The 22,193-nt window shown below is 36.9% G+C and overlaps 1 protein-coding gene across 1 annotated transcript in view; it reads left to right on the forward strand.

Annotated features, from left to right (window-relative positions):
* The window catches only part of CDH13 (cadherin 13), a 1,286,821-nt gene that overhangs the window by 509,279 nt on the left and 755,349 nt on the right, over nt 1–22,193 (forward strand). Inside the window, exon 4 of the mRNA XM_043985257.1 lies at nt 2,677–2,793. Coding sequence (XP_043841192.1) covers nt 2,677–2,793 — 117 coding nt within the window. The remainder of the gene's footprint in view (nt 1–2,676; nt 2,794–22,193) is intronic.

Below are 22,193 nucleotides of genomic sequence, written 5' to 3' on the forward strand. Positions count from 1 at the left end.
TGGTAGATGGAAAGATCTGGAGATTCAATTAGACTGGCTGAGTTAAATAGTCATCTAGAATAGTTATAGCCAGAGAATGCTAATTTGATGTTAGATTGCATTAAGAGAAGTTGAATGTCTAGAACAAAGGAGACAATAGTTCTGCTATACTAATCCAAGTCACACTGTATCTGTACTTTCAGTTCTAGGCACCATGATTTAGGAACTACATTAACAAAGTGGAACATGTCCAAAGAATGACAATTAGCATAGTCAAGGATACCATGCCATATAGATATTGTTAGAAGGAATGAGGTTTGTTGGGTCTAAAGAAGAGAAGACTAATAGGGACATGATCACTATTTTCAGGTATTTGAATGGCTGTGCTAGTTTAACTTATTCTGAGATTGCACAAATAGGCACAATAAATGGAAGCTATAGACTCAGATTTTAGTTCCATATAGAAAAGGAAAAAAAAAACATTCCTAACAAGTAAAGCTTATTGGAACTGGACTGGGTTACTTTTGGACAGAATGGGTTTCCCAATCATTGGAGCTCTTCAAGTTGAGACTGCATTCCTGTTTTCTGTGGTATTATATAAGAGATTCTACATATCCCTGGTACATAATTATCACTTAATAAATGCTTGTTGACTGTTAATATAATTTTGGGTGGCATTTGAGGTTCATTGCAAATTGAGTATTTAAAAATTTTTCCCATTTGCTGTTAAAAATGGCAGTCACGGGCTTAATGTGAGAGTAAAATAATTCTAGTCTGAAAGTCTGATAGAAATATGAGATCCTAGATATGAACTAGTGCAAATGAATCTAATAAGGAATTATTAAGTACCAACTATTATTGCAAGTTACTGTAGATATAAATACAAAATGGAAAGCAGTCCCTGCCCTTAAGGGTCTTATAGTCCACTGAGAGTTTATGACATATCCTCAGGCAAGGGAGAGTTGATTAATAACTAAGGAGATCCAGAAAGCCTTCTTGTAGTTGTGACACATGAATTGGGCATTCTAGATGAGAGGGATGGTCATTGCAAATGCACAAGGGCAGGAGCTAAAGTTTGAGTTCTTAATTTATAGAAGAAGAAACTTTTCCCTTAACTCATTTCCCTCAACCTCCCTCAGACAAGTTGGATTCTTTGAAACATGTCATTTACATAAGCGAAACTGATCTGAACTTCAAAAGATTCAGGATAGTATAATATCACCTTTCATTGCACGAAACTTCATTTTCCTCCTCTATAAAAAGTGAATAATAATAACTACTCTGCCTACATTCTGGAATTGGTTAGATCAAGTGAGAAAAGTACTTTATAAAGTACAAAGCTGTATTTCAGATGTAAGATAAGTACTGTCTCCCTCCTCTCTTGACCCCAAGTCTTCTTAGGAAGAGATAGTTTAATGACTAATTAGAACTCAGCTCTTTTGAGTTTTAGTTAAAACCATTGTATCAGATCATAGTGCCTGGCACATAGTTGGAGCTTAATAAATATTTATTAATGAATTGGTTGATTCTGTGTTTATAATTAAGAACAGAGAAGATTTTGCATTTCTCAGTAGTTTATAGATAGATAGATAGATAGATATACACAAACATAGATACAGAGCTGGAAGGAACCTTTGAGCCCAACTAGTTCAGTGCCCAGATTTGAAGATGAGGAAACTAAGGTCCAAGGAGACTGAGTAACTTGCCCAATATTGCTCTGTTAATAAATGGCAGATATGAACCCAGGTATTCTGGCTCCAGGATCACTGATTTTTTACTCTCTCCTTACGATATAAAATTTGCGACCATATTTATGTTATGTTTGCCATTGAGTATTAGCACCTGGCAGTTCTAATGCAAAGGAAGACAGCATTTTAAAAAGCCATATGTGATACATTTGTTACCTCAAGTTCCATTGGAACCTCAATATTCATGTATTCTCAAATGAGAAAAATGGAGAAATGACACAACATGAAAAGATTTTCTGAGTTGAACCTGAAGGAAAGAGAATTGACTTTGGTTTAGGTCCTGAGGTAGACTTGGAAACCAAAGGGGAAGTATTCGTTACCCTGCTGTCTAGTAGCCAGCTTATTGTAATGGGTTTCCAGAGACTGTTCTGAGAATAAAAAGATGTGAAAGGGGGGACGGGATCCAACAAAAATCTACAAATAACTTCAGTTACATCTCACTGTGCTGAAACATTGCTCATTGAGGATTAAGGGATAGGAGTGTTGACTCCATGGATAGTTAGTCCTTTGGTTGAGTTTTCTTATGGCTGAGGGGACTTAGTTTTGGGGACCTAGTCTGTGACTAACAGGTGATTAACCTGGCATGGCGGACCCACATTTTTACACAGAGGTTTAACTATGGATTTTCAGTAGTCAGAAATCCACCCACTTAACAGGTTAAGTACAGTAATTTGCCAGCATTGGGGGGATGTGTAAATCAAGACTGACAAGGTGAATAAGAAGATTCAAAGGAGTAGATGAAATTGCTTAATGGCCATCACTATGAGTCACCATGTTAGACTTAGTATTATTCTAATGAGGTCTTCCTATTAATGATTTTTGATGGAATATATTACCAATATCCAAACAGCTGCAATTCATGAAAAAAGAAGGATGTCTAAGAAATGACAGCTCTTTGCTAGAAAAAAAATTTACTAAATCAATTGGGTTTCTTTCTATCTTTTTTCAGGAAATCGTTACATTTGCTAGAACTTCTGCAGTCCCAAGACAGAAACGGTCCATTGTGGTGTCACCCATCTTAATTCCTGAAAATCAGAGACAGCCTTTTCCCAGGGATGTGGGCAAGGTAAGTTGTGAACGTGGTAAAATTAATTTATGAATTGATGAAATGGACAAAACTGCACCCAATGTAGCATTAAATCTGTTTCTGGGGGAAGACAGTATGTCCAGAAGATAATGAGAGAAGGAAGGTATTTTAAAAATCTGTGAGAGAAAACTAAATTGTGGATACCGTGACTTTGGTCCTTAGTGACTAGCTAGAATGTTTATAATGAATATGTGCTTCTTTTTTTCTGGGGCAATGAGGGTTAAGTGACTTGCCCAAGGTCACACAGTTAATAAATGTCAAGTGTTGGAGGTCAGATTTGAACTCAGGTTGTCCTGAATCCAGGGCTGGTGTGAATAAGTGTTTCTGAAAAGAAACTGCCCCATCATAAAGTTAACTCCCTCCTGGCCACAATATTCCCCATAATGCTAACATGCAGTCTATATGCTCATTCAGCAAAAATTACATAGCACCTATTCATTGCCAGTTCATGTACTGGGCACTGTGAAATTAAAAAAACAAAACAAAACACAAACAAACAAAAAAAGCAAAACAAAGGAAGAATGAGAAAAGCTCTTTGCCCTTGAAGAGTTCTTCAGAGCATCAAAGTCTATTCTAAGTGATAGCTGAAAAAGTATCATAAGATATTTGTAAAAATAATTTATGGAATTATTGCAAGAGGTTATAAATGATTCTCTTTTCTATATCAATATCAGGTACTGTTAATGTTATTTCTTGATTTAATATTTTTTTAAAAATCTTCCTTCATATTGGCATATCACTAAGTAGAGAATGAGAGGTAAAATGCAGGGGACAGAGTGCCAGTAAGGGAGGTGGGTTGAATGGGTTCAAGTCCTGTCTATGATAGCTGCTATCAGTGTGACCTTAGACAATTTGCTAAATCTCATGGTGCTCTCAAGCAACTCTAACACTGTGTATTATGGAATGAGTTGCAGAATTTGTATCAAATGCAGGGGGGATAGACTGTGTGTTGGTGGTAGTTTCAACACTGGAAGTTTTCCTAACTCAATGAAAGTCTATATTTCATTCATATATATGTATGTGTGTATGTATATATGTATGTATATGTATACACACATATGTGTACATGTGCATGTATTATGTGTATATACACACACAACCTGGAAGAAAAAGAAAGAAAACTAAATAATAAGCCCCTTGAGGGAAGGGACATATATCCAATACTGAATTACTCAGTATATAACAGAATCTTAGTATTTAATTGACTGACCTACCCTCTTCTTTCCCCAGTTTATTTCCTGGCTCTTTGTTCCTTCACCAGTAGGATAGATTAGCTTTGGAAATTTTTAGTCTTGTAGTATGTGAGACAGTCTGGGAACTGGTATCTTAGTGATATACACTCATTTCCCTTTTAGACTCAGATGGAACAACTGGGGAAATGCCCTGACTTCTCATTTGCACCTCACCTCTTTCCCTGGTTCCATGTTCCTCTGAAGACGGGGAAAGATGTGGACACTTTTTTTCATCCCATAAACAGTAACATGAAAATCTAGAAAGTAGGCTTTCTGGACAAAATCTTGCTAGGATGTCTAGAAAACATACACTTTCTATACTTACACATAGGACAATTGAGTTGTAGGATCATGCAGTTGATTTAGAGTTGGATGGGACTTCTTGGAAACCACTGAGTCCAAGCCCCTAATTTTTTAGATGAAGAAACTGAGGCAGAGAGAGATTAAGTAAATTATACAGTGTTGTGCAGCTAGCACATGTCTGGAACAAGATTTGAATCTAAGTCTTTCTGACTCTGTGCCCAGTATCCTATCCACTGTAACATTCACCAGACTCAAACCTGGTTCTGTTTGATTTTCATCATATGTACTTTTTAAAGAAAAGGACCCATGCACCAAAAACTGAGAAAAAACTCAATGCTGGAATAAGGGAACTAGAAGAAATAATTTTCTCAGTTGGGTTGGTGTGCCATTTGGGATAGTTCACCTTTGATGAGTTACTATATACCTGTGATATTGTGGAAAAAGCTTCAGCTCGGGCATTGGAAAACCTCAAATCCCAATTGAGATTTATTACCTGTAGGACCTTGGGATGAAGCATTTAGCCATTCTGGACATTGCTTTCCTCATCTATAAAATGAAGACATCAGAGTAAACAGCCTCTGAAATCACTTCCAGCTATATGTCTATGCTCCTATGAGACTCTGAACTTTCTGATTTTTTTCTTTTGTCTCAGCTTATATATAACTTATCTACTTGCCAAATACTTAATTAAAAAGTCATTTGCTTCATTTGAAGTATTTTATGAAGGTTTTTCCATGAGAAAAGAAAAAAGTACATGTGTGTGTGTGTGTGTATATATATATATGTATCTGGGAAGAGAGAGACACACAGACAGAGACAGAGACACAGATGGAGACAGAGAGCTCAGTGTTTCATCTTGCTTAGTATTCTTGTTATAAGGATACTTGCAATAAAGGACAAACATATTTCCTTAAAAGAGACCCAGAGAAAGTAAACATGTCTTTGTACTCTAACAAAATGAGTTTGTTCTCTCAGGGATCTATGCTGTCAAGTTTTGTAGCACTTTCTTCTTTAAGAACTTTTTTAGAAGTTTCAAGGAGGGGGCAAAGTGTTAATTCATCAACTCAATTAATCCATCATTTCACTCCTATCATAGGTAACAGAGGGAATTAAGAAAGAGGAGCCTCAATAACCATGAGAAAATGTTCTGCAAAAGTTCTTTTTCCTCCATGTATAGTTGGAATATATAAGAATTTGGGCAATTAATAATTTTGCAATTTTACTAACTTTAGATAATAAATATTTAATCATATCTTGAGAGAATTTGAGTTCTTAGGCACGAATGATTGAGGGAAACAACTTTGAATCAGTGAGGACTTTTAACACAGTATTTTATTCTGTTTTATAATATTTGGCAGACAAGTGACTTCTGAGAATGCTTATTAGAGATTCTGTTTTCATCACAAGCCCTTTTTATCAAAACCAGAGAGAATTTGTTTTGCTGATTCCCATCCTACCACCTTTGAATGTTCTTCCTATAGATTGGAGAATGGGCATTTAAAAACGGCATTTCTAACTCACTATAGAGGGGGGAAAAGAACCAGCACAGCATTCTCTCCCACATGGGAGCCCATGCTGATCTTAGAGAATGTCATTGAGTTGAACAACTTCACCCCATTCTGTTATCTCATTGTTTCCCACGTGTGAGTTTAGAAGGAAAGCACCTTAACAAAACATCTTTCTTTTGCGATCCCCCAAGGGGCCAGCACAATATCAGGCATGTGGTAAGTGCTCAGTCAATTTTTGTTGAGTTGTGAAATAAAGCTAGGCTGCTTTAGAATTCAGACCAGATCTATATGTGTGGCTTGCTGGACCAACACTTTGCCAGATACATGTGGATTAAGTGACAGGATCACATCAGGGATGAATCAATTGATAATTAAAATAAGCATGATATGGTTAATGGGGTCATTTTTGCAATATTTTTGATCTAGATCAGTAAGGTAACCATTTATTTATTTATTTATTTATTTATTTATTTATTTATTTATTTTTTTTTTTGCGGGGCAATGGGGGTTAAGTGACTTGCCCAGGGTCACACAGCTAGTAAGTGTTAAGTGTCCGAGGCCGGATTTGAACTCAGGTACTCCTGAATCCAGGGCCGGTGCTTTAACCACTGTGCCATCTAGCTGCCCCTAGTAAGGTAACCATTTAACACGAATTTATTAAGGCTTATGGCATATCAGATAACATTTGTACCAACAAATAGGAAATAAATACAAAGTAAATACAAGAAAATTTGCTGAGACTAAGGGTACTACTTACTGAAGGGATAAGAAAAGATCTCATGTAATAGGCCCACCTTGAGTTGAATTTTAAAGGAGATTAGGCATTCTCAGAGGCAAAGAGAGGAAGGAGTACATTCTAGGTTTTGGGAATAGCTCATGTAAAGGTGCAGAGAAGGGTGATGAAATAGTGTGTGTGAGGGACAAGAAATAGGCCAGTTGTAGTTTAGAATGGGTAAAATGGGGGAAAATATACAAAGATTAGAAAGACATTGTGAAGGTCTTTAAATAATAGAGGAGTTTGTATTTGATCCTGGTCAAAAAGGAACTATTAGAGCTTCTTGAAGAAGAGTGTGATATGGTTAAACCTAGAATTTAGGCAGAGGGGTAGAGGATGGTGCAGAAACAGGATAGTCTGCTATCTCCCTGGCACTGTTTTTGGCAAGAGGCCACACAGACAAAAGTGAAGTTTTCTTAGCCATCCAGGAATAATTTGCATCCTTCAAAATTTTCTATTACAGTAATTAATATTTGGATTTATTTGACACATATTATAGGCACCTATTCATTTGGCTTCACCATCATTATATCAATGTGTAATGTCCGAATAAGAATAACTCGACTTCCCATTCATAATTGTACACAGTCAAACCTTATTTAATGTGCTGAATAAAATTAAAAGGGCCTGATTCCCTATAAGCAAGAGTTATAGCCCCCCCCACCCCGGGTGCATAAACCCCAGTGAGAATGTAGCCTAGCTATTCTGGTCCCTTTTCCTCTAAATCCCTAGGCAGAAGGATGAGGTAGATAGATGCATACAAATATTTTCTGGCGTTGATCATATCTTCAGTGGGTGAATTCTTCATGTGGAGCTCTGAATTGATCACATCTTCAGTGGATGAAATCTTGATGTAAAAAATATAACTGTATAGCAATGGGGATCCCACCCACTCTGAACGCTCATGGATCTGGGTTCAAACCTGAGGACTTTTATATAATATATTATTTTTCTCACTTTCTTTCACCCACTCTGTTAAAAAAAGACTCCAAACACATCAGAATATGATTTTAACACAAAAAGCTAACTGACAAAAGCAAACAATAACATTGAAAGAGTAAATCGTTTAATCAGAAAAGAAATGGTGAAGTAGCAGGGGAGATTATATAAACTTGTATTACTTCCCACCCCACTCCCATTAAAAAGTATTTATTTTCTCAAATGTCTGCCCCTCTAGCCAAAGTAATAAATATACATAGTCAAGCAAAACAAATTCTCAAATTGACCATATTAAAAAAAAACAACATCTAATTCTGCTTATTTGTCAGGATGTGGGAAATGGCTAGTATTCTTCATCATTGGTCCTATGGACCAATGGATGTTCATTATGTTGACCAGAGTTCTTAAGTGTCTCAGAGTTGGTTATTTTTGTAATGCCATCATTATAGTGTAAATTGTTGTCCTGACTCTGCTCACTTCTTTCTGCATCAATTCATACAGGTCTTCCCAGGTTTCGCTGTCATTTTTTTCCTTTATGATTTCTTATGGCATAATACTATTCCATTACATTCACCACACATTTTCAACTGTTCCCTATTGATTGGCAACCCTTATTTTCCAGTTCTTTGCCACCACAAAACTGCTAAAATAATTTTGTACCTGTAGGATTTTTTCCTCTTTTTTGATTGCTTTGTTACATAGGACAGGTAGTGTCATCACTACATTCAATAAGATTTACAGTTTGGCAAATTCGATTTATGCTTTCAAATTATTAGCACATGGTCTTAAAAGAGTAAAATCTTATTCCCTACCTCATTCATTCCCTCCTCCTCTCTTCCAGAAGCCATTTAGAAAAGAAACTCTTCCAAGACTTGTAGTTCTGGAAGAAGGTTGGGATGTGAGGGAGTCTGGTCTTTAGTATAGAAAGCCTCAGTGTCACTGTTTCACTACCACGCTCACCTATTTAGCCCTCTCTTGCTCCTAGCCTGAAATCTTACATTTCTGTGGTCTCTAACTTCTCTCTGCTAAAATATTCTTCCCTTTGACCTAATCCCTCAGTAGAACATGCCTTTCTTGCTCATTTTCCTGAGAAGTTTCTTTCTTCCTTTCCCCAATAACTGATGCGATCAATCTGTGTTTGGGGCACACGTGCTTCAGGGAGTGTGGAGTTCTCATTTTGATGTCAGTTAGCAGCATTTATTAAGTATCTACTGTGTCAGGCACTGTGTGAAGTGCTGGGGATATAAAGAAAGGCAAAAAACAGTCCTTGACGGAGCAGCTACGTGGCACAGTGGATAGAGCACCGGCCGTGGAGTCAGGAGGACCCGAGTTCAAATCCGGCCTCAGACACTTGACACTGACTGTGTGACCCTGGGCAAGTCACTTAACCCACATTGCCCAAACAAAAAAGCAAACAAAAACCCAAAAAGCAAAAACAAAAGACAGTCCTTGCTCTTAAGGAACTTACAGTCTAATGTGGGAGGCAACATAAAAATCACTACATACAAAACAATTATATGTATATACACATATGCACATAGATATGTACAAAATATATAATAAATTGAAAATAATCAACAGAGAGAAGGCACTAGAATTAAGGATAAGAGGAAAGACTTATAGAAAGTGGAATTTTAGCCAGGACTGGAATGAAGACAGGGAAGTCAGGAGGTGGAGATGAGAAAGGATATTAAAATACATATGTTTTGTTTTTTTCCTATGATGGGACATTTACCCCTGGATTCAGGCCTCCTGGGCAATATTAGCTTTTCCCCTGACTTCATCATACATATTAAACATGACTTTGGACTTTGTATGTTCTTTAGACCTGGCCTCTGACCCAGCTTTAGCTTCTTACTAGTTATGTGACTTGGAGCAAGTCTTGTCACTTTTTTGAGTCTTAATTTCCATATCTGCAAAATTAAGGTGCTGGGACTGGGTAAAGTCCCTTATAGTTCATAAAAAAGGACAAAACTAAACAAAGAAATCCATCTGATGTGTGGATTTTGCAACATCTGGAAATTTTGTTTAGATGAGCCCCTTAGGATTGGCTGTGTTGAGAAAGGATGCATTTGTCTTTTGTGGTTGATAAATTTACTCCGGAGAAGTGTTTTTTACACATGTTAGTTCCACCTTATTTAAAGACGGAAAATGAACAATAATATAATAGGAAAACAGAACATACAAATAGAACAAGTTGGGCCATAGGGAGGGGGATGGAGGTATAATAGAACATTCCGTTATCTAAACAGACACTGAAGGATAAGGGTAGTTTTTTCATCTAAACAAGTGGATTATAGACAATTATGAATTTCATGAAAGCCTTCCTTAATTGATTCAAATATTCCCTACATGGTATGTTGGTTTCTATCCTTCAAAGGAAACTCTAAAGAATGAAAACAGATAATGTGACACAGTGGAAGGAATATTGAATAGGAAATCAGAGTACCTAGGCTCAAATTCATCCCCTGATGCTTATTATATATGTGACCTTATGCAGGTAATTGAACCTCTGCTGGCCTTAGATTCTCCATCTTTCAAATGAAATGTTTGGATTTGATAACTTTTAAGGTCCCTTCCAGCTTCAATTCCATGATCTTATAAACCTATGAAAGCCAAATGAGAACTATTCAGCTTTAAGGTAATTAAAGCACATTATGGACCTATTTTCTCTGTAAGGGTGGTCACAGCTGCCTTGATGAATGACAGCTGGACTGACTGCCCATGCCCAGTGCCCAGCAGGGAACAAATTGGCCCTCTCTGCACCAAACAATTTGCAGTCCCAGCTTTGAATAGTCACTGGTCAGATGTGGGACTGAGATGGAAATGCAGCTAACAGGTGGCATTCTGAAGAGGAGAAGGAATGAATGAAGAGCTTTCATCTCTAGCTTTGAAATGGTTGAAATACTTGCATTGCTGCAGTCCTGGGTGGCATCCAGCACTGACTCAGTGCAGGCTCTGGTGGACAGCCTGGATCACCAAGCAGATGGAGCCAGGCTGTGGCCCTGGGGAGTCCATTATATTAGGCTTACCCAGGCCATTCTGCCAGTTGGGACAGCTGTCTTTGCAGGGGCTACTGTGGCTCTTCTAGTAAAAATCCTCAAAATATTGTGCATAGTTTAAATGACTCATTAGGTATTTTTTTTTTTTACTTTCCTAGTGTACCTGCTGTCTACTGTTTTGGAAGGGGCACATGAAGAATTTTATTTTTTTTGTGTTTTCAAATATTTTCTTTCCCCCAGTTTCCCTCCTTTCCCCCTCTTCCTCCCCATCGCCCTTTCTCTGCCCTTCTCTACTTAATCTTTTCTTATATCCCCCTATATCCTTCTATCCCTCTCCATTTAGAAATTTATGGACAGACTAAATATACACATTGGAGGTATAGGAATTTATTTTTTTCTGTTGCTGTGTGTTTGTCCCTTTCTATCTATCTATGTATTTCTGAGTTTCTGTCTCTCTCTCTCTCTCTCTCTCTCTCTCTCTCTCTCTCTCTCTCTCTCTCTCTCTCTGTTTCTCTGTGTGTGTCTGTCTGCATCTTTGTCTGTCTGTTTCTCCTCTCTGAATTTTTTTCTATCTCTTTGTATGCCAGTCTGGGATCTCTTTCTGTCCTTGTGATTCTCTCTGTTTTTGTACTTCTCTGGGTGTCTCTTTCTGTCACTCTGTGCCTCCCTATATTTTCTGACCTTATCTCTCTGTCCCTGGCACTCTCTATGCACCTCTCTGGGGATCTTTTTCTTTTTTCTGAGTCTTTCTGTTTCTGTCTCATTTGTGCTCTCTCTCTCTCTCTCTCTCTCTCTCTCTCTCTCTCTCTCTCTCTCTCTCTCTCTCTCTCTCTCTCTCTCTCTCTCTGCCTCTTCCCTTTCCTCTCCCCTTCTGTCAATGACTGTGATGAAATATTTTCTCCCTTGGACTGTGAGAAATATGGTAAGAATACATATGTGTGTGTATTACACAGAAGATACCTTCATCTCCATGTAAAGAGTGGTAAAATGGGATTTTTTTTTTCAAATGACTCACCGAGGGGACAGAAGCAGTAAACCCTGGAATATGTTTTTAATGCCAGATGGCCCTTTTGTCCAAAGCATTCCTGGGTTAAAAGTCTTGTCAGTCCTCATGTGGAAGAGAACCCCCCATGAAATTAAGGACATATTCTCTCAGTGCAATGAAAAACTCCCTAATAACTATGCTTGTCTAATTTGGAGTAGAGGTATTTCCCCTCACTAGAGATTTTCAGTTGAAAGCTGGAAAAATTAGAATGAAAAAGAAAGAATTAATATAGACCCAATACCAAGGGTTAGATGTCCCTTTCATTGTCCCTTTCAACTTAGAGATTCTGTGATGCTGTCTGTTGGTTAAACAGGGAGATATGTGAAAGTTATATCTTCAATCTATCATATATTTTAAAAGAAGAGCAATTTGAAAAAAACAGAGATTTACAGTTTCATGTACAATCCTCTTTTTGATTCTACTATGTATATAAAAATGCTCATTTTATTTGTTCTTTGTTAAGTTCAGAATTTTTTTAAAAAATTAAAAGCTTATAATGAAAATTATAGATAAAGAAATATTTTAAGGTAAATTAAGATCCATTGTAATGATGACAAAGAATCTCTATAAGGATTGGGAAGTAATTAAAGTCTCTTTTTATACACCGGAACACAAAGCCCATATTTATCTGTCCAGAGCATGAAATGATAGATTTTTAAATGGAAGAGAGCTCGTAGGGAATGTGGGCCAATTCTCACTTATTCTAGAGGAAGAAATTGAGACCTAGAGCATAAAGCTGACTATTGTCATATATTGTCACATATATTGTCATATTGTCATAGATATTCCTTCCTGTCATTTGTAAAATATATTTTTGTGCTTTAGGAATGTAGAATAGACCCAATTAGTGCTGACTGCATAGTCTCAAATGAATTTTACATACATTGCTCCTTTGTAATTTCTTCAAGCATCATTTTCACCATCCTCCTACATGCCCACCTTTGCACTGAATTCACAAAGCATCAACAGATTTGTTGACTAAGTTGGGAGGATCCTGTCAAAATCTTTAGAGCTTCTCTGTACTATTTCATCCTCAACAACAGATGTTGACACATAAGCTGTATTTTTCATCGTGGTTGTTTATTTGTTTAATTGTAAACTAATAATGTACTCAAGAAGTGCAAAGTGTAGTGGAAAGTGTGTTGGACTCAGAGGCTGTAAACCCCAGACAATGGAAATTACATTATCTTATACTCAGGGGCAGTCAAAAAGGGAAGCTAAGCTTTACAGATGTACCAGTAAAAGACAAAGATCTTGAGCATCTTTGAGTGCATGAATTATGAGGAAGCTGAATGAAGATGCCCACAGTAAGCACTTAGGCATAGTGTCCAGGACTAGGGAGGTAATAGTGTCAGTCCTATACTCTGTCTTCATCAGATCACATCTGGGCTACTGTATTCAATTCTAGACACCATGTTTAAAGGACATTCATGATCATAGACCAATTAGGCTGCTGAAGAGCATTGAGAACATATCATATAAGGTTCAGTTGAAAGAACTAGGGTTGTGTAGTTCAGCGAATGGAAGACAATGGGGAGTTGTTCTATATATGTATTGGAAAGTTGTCACATGGAAGAGCCTGAGATTTGATCTGTTTGGCCCCAGAGAGCAAAACCAGGAGCAATAAGTCAAAGTCACAAAAAGGAAAAATTGAGTTAAGGAAAAATATTCCTAATAATTAGAGTTGTTGTTGTTTTTTTTTAATGGAATAGGTTGCCTCAAAGTTCAGTAGTATTCCTCACACTGAAGGTCTTCAAGAAGAAGTTAAATAATCACTTGTCTGGATTACTGGTGGAGAGAGAAGAATGTTCAAGAATGGCAAAATGAAATGATCTCTGAGGTCCCTTCCAACTCTGAGGTTTTGTGATTCTAAAAGTAACTGGTAGATAACACAGATAATACAACTTGGTTCTGTGAGGATGCCCAGGGGCAAAAGGATTGTCCGTACATTCTGTGCAGGCATTTTTTTTTTGTGTGAGAACAGTGACTATAGAATAAAAAGTAGCCACTGGGCCAACTTCTCTCTCCACTTCACCCCTACCTTCATGGGGGGGGGGCCTTAGGAAGAGAAATTCCTTTTTATAAATAGTATTTTTTTAAATTACATGTAAAGACAATTTTTAACATTCATTTAAAAAAATGAGTTGCAGATTTTTTCCTTCCTTCCCTCTCCTTGCACCTCCCCAAGCTATTTGATATAGGTTCTATATGTACAATGATAGAAAGCATATTTCCATATTAGTCTTGTTGTGAAAGAAGAAACAGAACAAAAGAAAAAAACACCCAAAAAGAAAGAGTAAAAATAGTATGCTTTGATCTGCCTTCAGACTCCATAGTTCTTTTTTTGGATGTGGAGAGCATTTTCCATCATGAGTCCTTTGGAATTGTCTTGGATCATTGTATTGCTGAGAAGAGCAAAGTCACTGTTCAATGTTGCTATTACTGTGTACAATGTTCTCCTGGTTCTTCTCACTTCACTTTGTATAAGTTGACATCAGTTTTTCCATTTTTTAAAAAAATCTGTCTGCTCATAATAAGAAATTCCTACTTTTACTTTTCTGTGTTTGGGTTTCATCCTTTAGACTGTAAGTTCCATGGAACAGCATCTTACCAAAACCTCATCCCTCTTCCAGCAGTTTTCAAAGAGCTCTGTACACAGTATGTGCTTAATAAGTGTTTATAGGTCAACAAGTGAACATGAGAAACACACAACCCATACACACACACACCTCAGCACTTTCGTTCAAGTTTGGAATTGAATACCATGTTTCAAATGAAATACCAATTATTTTTAAGTGGGTAAAATGAAGGACCTGATAAAGGAAAGGAAAAAAAAAAAGCTTAAGAAAAACTCTCAAACTTGAAAGTAAGTTTTATGTGTAAACCCTTTGCTGACTGCTCCCACCCATTCCTAAAGCATTAGGAATGTGTTTTCTGTCCTATGTAAGTGAATTTTTTACACCACTAGTGATTATGCCTTTAAACACCAAAATGTCTACTTTTTAAAAAATTGAACCTTTTCAAAAATGAATTAAATGTCTACTCACTGAAGCTAGGAATTCCTAGGATCAAATCCCTTCTCTAACATTTCCTAGCCAGATGGCCTTGAACAAGTTACTTAACTTTTCTGAGCCTGTTGCTTCACTTATAAAATAAGGATGAAATACTTGTAACACCCACTTCCCAAATTTGTTGTGAGATTTTAAGTAGTTAATATATGGAAAATACTCTGCAAACTTTAAATATCTATATAATTGTAGTAGATTTTAGTATCATCATCATCGTCATCTAGTATACTGGAACATAATGTATGAAGACCGATAGAACCTATAGTTGTGTACAAACAAAAGTATTTGTCTCCAAACTTAATAGTACATGGATTCTTCACTTTTTACTACCTTCTCTGTGTGTGTATATATATATATATATATATATATATATATATATATATATATATGTGTGTGTGTGTGTGTGTGTGTGTGTATGGACATGTATATCTGTATATATCTACATATATTTCTGCATATCTATCTTCTATGTCTATGTGTATATATAGACATATATGCACATGTATATCTGTGCATGTATGTATAAAATTTCTGTCTCCTTTGGCTTGGCTATTCTTTTCTATTCTCCTTTATTCCCCATCCCCTCCTTTTTTCTCATTTATTATTCTGCCCCATTGTGGTCTGGGAAACCAGGTAACCAGGTTTGCTCAAATTCTATGTAAACTAAAAGTGAATAGGCTCTGAGTAAGGAACTCTCCTATGAAAATACCCACAAATTATACTACTCTTAGTATTTGGTAGATGACACAAACCTGGAAGGATAGTCATCGCTTAATAGGTTTTTTTGTTTGTTTATTTGGGTTTTTGTTTTTTTATGGGGCACTGAGGGTTAAGTGACTTGCCCAGGGTCACACAGATAGTAAGTATCAAGTGTCTGAGGTCAGATTTGAACTCAGGTCCTCCTGAATCCAGGGCAGGTGATTTATTCTCTGCCCTACCTAGATGTCCCTCCTCCCCTTAATAGGTTTTTTTTTTTTGTTTGTTTGTTTGTTTTGGTTTTGGTTTGAGTTTTTTTGGGTGAGGCAGTTGGGGTTAAGTGACTTGCCCAGAGTCACAGAGCTAGTAAGTGTTAAATGTCTGAGGCCGGATTTGAACTCAGGGCCTCCTGAAACCAGGCCCTTTGTCCACTGCACCACCTAACTGCCCCCCCCAATAGGTTTTTAATAAATGTTTATTGAATGGATTTTTAAACATCTACTTGAGGTACTTTTTCCCTGTTTTGTTTGTTTGTTTGTTTTTGCTGTTTGCTGGATCATTGGCATTACTAGCTAAATGACTTCCAGATAAGGGAAGTAGCACTATATTGATGTGTGATAGTCATTTAAATATTCTGGATTTGGAGTCAGAGGACCTAGGTTTCAATCCTGTTTCTTCTGCTTACTACCTGTGTGACCTTACATAAGTCACTTACTCTCTTCCTGCCTTTGGTTCTTCATTTGTACAGTGAAGAACTTGGACTAGATGGCTTAGAGAGACTTTTCTATTCCTACATCCATAAGACTATGGTCTTCTGATCCTAATTCAGCAATTTAACAACAACGATGCTTCCTGAGGGAAGTTTCCAGCAATGATAAAGAGATTCTATCTAAACTTAATGAATCCACGGTTCCCTTGATCTCCATATAAAAATGCAGATTACCACCTCTCTACTTCTCCTCTTTTGCCATTCTTGCCCATGTTTCTCTTTATAGCCTCCATACATGATCCACTTGTTATATTGGCAGCTTTCCATTGGTTTTGCCATCCAAAGCCCTTCATAATCTAATTGCCTCCTTCCCCGTGTTCTCTGTGATCCAACAACAATGTCCACTTTGCTATCCCTGAAACAAAACATACCATCCCCCAAATCTGGGCATTTTCACTGATTGTTCTTCTAGTCTGGAATGTTTCTCTCCTTATCTCTGCCTTCTGATGTTCTTCAAGCTCCAGTTCAAATGTCCTGTTCTTCAGAAAGCCCTTTTTGATCCCTCTTAATTCTAACACCTTCCATTAACTGATTATTTCCAATTTATTCTCTATATAGTTGTTTGAATGTTTTCTTCCCCTTTAGGTTGTAGGCTTTTTGAAGATAGGGACTGTCTTTTAACTTCCTTTGCATTTTCAGAACTTAACATGGTGCCTGGAAAACAATAGGTGCTTAATATATGTTTATTAACTATTAAAATATGAATTAACCATTCAAGCTATCAATTTGTTAACTCTTCACACTCTCTTCACATAGCTCTCTATATAAAACTCAATAGAGCTCAATATATAAATATATATACATATGTATATACATACATATATGTATGTGTGTATGTATGTATGTATGTATGTATCTATATATCAATATAGCTCCAGTTCAGATCATATGTGTCTTGATGGCTTCTTCTCATATGCGACTTCCCAGGTAAGTCATCACTGGTAGTATGCTATAGTTCATTTACACCAACCATGTCTTGATTTCTGCCTGTGGGTAATCTGTGATTTTGTTGCTCACCAGGCCTATCACTAGGGCAAGGAAGATGAGGTCATGATTCTCAACCAGATAAGAATGCTGAGAATTGATAGAACAAAGATTGGTGTGGTGGTGGCAGGATCATTGAAAATTCTGCAAAATTTCCCAAATGAGAACCTCATTCTCTTCAATTCTGAGCACAGATCATTATCCATTTGCACCACCTGTTCAAGAGAGATATATTAATAGGTGCGATAGATTCCCCATCCAACCACATGGCTTAGACTGGGCAACACCCATTCTTCATCCACTTGATCTTTCCATTGCACATAGACCAATTATTTTATTATTGTTTGGAATTTTACTTAGAAAACCTTGCTGTTTTCCAGGGACTAAAGCATTTAATACAATGGACATAGAATATCAATGATGGTATTTCGAGGAAAAACACCACTTTTCCAGTCTGCTTAAAGTTCACCTGCTCCTACTGAAGAGAACACATCATTGCCATGTCCCTGTTGTGCTTCGTCCTCATAGAGTCAAAGTATGATAGGCCAAATGAGAAATTTTGGCAAGCCTTTCCTCCTCCCTGGAGAGACAAGGCTGATTACATTGGAGATTCTTGTGAAGATACTTGAGAAGCAAAATCCTAAACACCATTTTCCCCCTAGTGTAGTGCTTTGCAAGAGAATGACATATTCTTTCCTAATTACAATTACTGAAAAAAAGCATGCCCAGCCCTGTGGCATGGGGGATCCTCCATCCTCTCTGATAAACATTTATTTCAGCTGGGTGCTTACTTGGGTTATTCATGGAGAACAGAAATGTAGTGCTTATGGAATGTGCCCCTGGCAGAGGAGCTCAGAATACAGATGGCCAGTGGGAACTGGCCACTGATGTGCTACCCATGCTTGTGGAAATAAGTTTGGAGAGATTACATTCCATTTTTAGTCTTTCTCCGTATGCTACTTTCCCAGTGCATTTGTCTACATAGAGAGAGATGAGGTCTGAAGCCATTGGCCATGGAATTCTACTTTAATTACAGTGATAGGGTATTTGTCAGGCATCCACACAAGTGATGGCTCCACATTCTCTGACAGACTCAGAGCAATAGTTCTGCTCTCTGATTGTTGGCTGCCTTCCGTCAGTCCTGGGTAACTGTGGCATTTTGCTTGATGTTTGTTATTTGAAATCTGACAGTTATGATATAGACAGACTCACAGTGCAGGGAAGATAATTACAACTGGGAAGGATGATAAGATTTGCAAAGACATGGATTCTGAGAGTAAATTTCCATTGCTGCATGAATTAAAGGCTATCCTTGGTGATGTTCTAGTGATCTTTAATAATATATCAATAATAATTATAATAATTATAGGTAACATTGATATAGCACTTACTATGTGCCAGGTACATGCTAAATGTTTGCAAATACTATATTATTCCATCCTCACAAGGATGCTGGAAGGTAGGTGCTATTATTTCCCCCATTTTACAGTTGAAGAAACTGAGGCAAACAGAGGTTAAGTGACATACCCAGGATCATACAGTCAGTAACTGTCTGAATTCAATTTTGAACTCAGTTCTTTCTGACTGTGGGCCCAGTGCTCTGTCCACTGTACCACCTAGGGTAGGCAGCTAGTAAGTATCTGACGCTGGTTTTGAACTTAGGTTTTTCTGATTTCATGCCTGGCATTCTATCTACTGTGCCATCTAGTTCCCTCTGGGGTAATTTAATTTCTTAGCAAAGGCTATGGGTAGTCAGGCCCAACAGTAGAGCAAGACAATTGTGTCTTTTCCCCTTAGTACTTAATTTTTTTTTAGAAGGCCTCAACTTTTAACATATGCATTCTTTAATGAAGATATAATAAATACTGACACTTCTGCTCCTTTGGGATTCAACTTTCGTAAGGTGGTCTAAGGGCCAAGCTATAGGAAGGATGGGGATAGGAGGATTGCTGGTCCTTATATAATTATCCAGAAGACTGTTGCTACTCCTTCCTTCAGATGCTCATAAGAAACTCTGTTTCTGTGAGCTAAACAAAAAAAGAGGGTATCTTTTCCTGTTACCTGGCTGAATTGAGGCCACGCCTTTTAATCCATACCTGGGCAAAAAAAAGTGTTCTAAAGACTGATAGGATCACAGATGGTAGGGACGCTTGAGGACATTTAGTCTAATTCATTTTACAACTCGAAAAATTAGGGTTCAAGGGTGGGGTGGGGAGGGGAAAGCTTTGCCTCAGCTTATTTCCCTTGGAAAATACCAGACTTGGTGAGGGATATTATCTTTCTTCAGATCACTGTGAGATTCTGTGATTTTATGAAAATGCTAACCCAGATAGTAAGAAGTAGAGAGATGATTCAATATTCTTCCCTCCATATCTACCTCTCCCTACAATGCCCTTGGGTTCCCACAGTAGCTTTTATACCTATCACTCAGATGCTTGGCCTTAGAATGAAACATAATGAACTAATGCCCAGTTGAAAATATTTACTGAGTTTAATTATCTTTAGTTGTTACTAAAAGGACCCCTTTCAATTTCTTTCTCTACAAAAGCAATCTCTGTTTTTGTTCTAATAATCAGGGTCTAAAGGAAATCTTATTAAACTCATCTTCTTAAATTAAGGTAATAGAAAAAAAATGGAGAACAGCAGACCCTGAATGAATCAGAAAATTAATTCAATTATAAATAACAAGAATTGGCTATACTTTAATGCGTATGAAGTATAAAGCAATATTTAAACATTTAAGAAATACATTCTCATCTCGTTACTATGGCTACAGGTTGCTCTGCGTTGTGGCAGTTCCATAGTAACCATGGAATTACATTATTTCTTTGCAGTATTGAAATATTCAATAACTAATTTCCTGTCGCTTCATAATAAATCATGTTAATGACCTTCGAGGTAGAAGTCAGGGCAGTAGAATCTTATCTGGGCTCTGTGTTATTCGCTCAAACTGTGGAACGATAAAGGAGAGGGTTTTGCATAACTTCTGCCTTGAAGTGTATGAGAATTAATAAGATCATAGAATCTAGAGGTTGGAAGGACCTTAGAGATCATTTAGTCCAGCCCCTTTATTTTATAGATGAGGCCTAAAAGAGGGAGAGTACCAATTAATGCAGTCTCATGAGAGGCTTCTCAATTCATTGCAGTTTTTTTTTTCAATTAGCCGTATCACAATGGGCTTAGTGTTATGACAAATAGTAAGACTTGGTATTTTCTTCTTTTTGAATTCATATAAGAAAACAACAATAACAACAATCATTTATTCTTACTGAACAGAACTTTTGAAACTTCACAATGTCTCAATATCCATTTGCCTCATTGATCCCAATGGCAACCATGTGGAGTAATTGTACATTAATAGTTGGAATATTTCTGAGCTAGGAATCAAGAGATCTTTGTTTCAGTCTTGTCTGTGACACAACTAGCTACCTGACTTTGGGTAAATCATCAAAACTCTCTCCATCTCATCTTAATATCTCATACTGTCTACTAAAATAAGGTCAAAATGGGTACATGATTTACATATAAATGGGGATACCATAAGCAAATTAGGAGAGTATGGGATCATTTATCTGTCAGATTTATGGGCAGAGGAAGAATTTAGGACCAAAGAAGATATACAGAGTAAAACAAAATATAAAATATATCATTTTGATTATATAAAATTAAAAAGGTTTTACACAAAGAAAACTAATGTAACAAAGATTACAAGGGAAGCAGAAAAGTGGGAAAGAAATTTTGAAACAAATATTTGTGATAAAGGCCTCATTTCTCTTATATTTAGAGAACTAAGCCAAATTTATAAAAATACAAGCCATCCCCCAACTGATAAATGGTCAAATTGTATGAACACACAATTTTCAGACAAAGAAATCAAAGCTATATCTAATCATATGAAAAAGTGCTCTAGATCACTATTAATCAGAGAAATGCAAATTAAAACAACTCTGAGGTATCATCTCACACCTATCAGAGTGGCAAATATAACAAAATTGGAAAATATTGCATGTTGGAAGGGATGTGGGAAAGCTGGGATCCTAATCCACTGTTGGTAGAGTTTTGAAAATATCCAACCATTCTGGAGAATAATTTGGAACTATGCCCAAAGTGCTATAGAACTGACCATACCCTTTGATCCAGCCACTGCTAGGTTTATATCCCAAAGATATCCCCAAAAGAGAAAAAGACCTATTTGTACAAAAATATTTATAGCAGCTCTTTTTGTGGTGGCTAAAGCACTGGAAATCAAAGGAATTCCCATCAGTTGGGGAATGGGTCAACAAGCTGTGGTATATGATGGTGATAGAATATTATTATGCTATAAGAAATGACAGGCAGTATGATTTCAGAGAGGCCTGGAAAGACGTATATGAGCTGATGTATAGTGAAGAGAGCAGAATCAGGAGAACATTGTGCACAGAGACAGCAATATTGTTTGATGAAGAACTGTGAATGACAACTATTCTCAGCAATGCAATGATCCAAGACAATCCCAAAGGACTATTGATGAAGCATACTATCCACTTCCAAAGAAAGAACTGATATTGATGGAACACAGACTGAAGCTTGCTATTTTTTACTTTCTTTAATTTTTTCTTTTATTCAAGTTTTCTTTTTTAATTTATTTTTTCTTTTTTCCTTTTTTCCCCTTTTTTCTTTTCTCTTCAGGTTTTCTTATACAAAATGACTAATTTGGTAATGTTTTACATAGTCATACATGTATAACCTATATCTGATTGCTTACTGCCTTGGGATGGGTGGAGGGTAGGGAGGGAAAGAGGGATAAAATAAAAATGTTTATTACTTATTTTTTTAAATCTTGAGTTATGTTCAATTCTTTTGTTTTGTGGGGCAATGAGGGACACACAGCTAGTAAATGTCAAGTGTCTGAGTCCAGATTTGAACTCAGGTCCTTCTGAATTCAGGGCTGGTGCTTTATCCACTGTGCCAGCAAGCTGCCCCCTGTGTTTATTATTTTAAAAAATTAAATTAAATTTCTAAAAAAAAAGAAAAGGTGAAGGTAGGGTCATATAGTGACTAAGATTCTTTCCAGTTCTA

This window comes from Dromiciops gliroides, chromosome 2, assembly GCF_019393635.1.
Source record: "Dromiciops gliroides isolate mDroGli1 chromosome 2, mDroGli1.pri, whole genome shotgun sequence".
Classification (NCBI taxonomy): domain Eukaryota; kingdom Metazoa; phylum Chordata; class Mammalia; order Microbiotheria; family Microbiotheriidae; genus Dromiciops; species Dromiciops gliroides.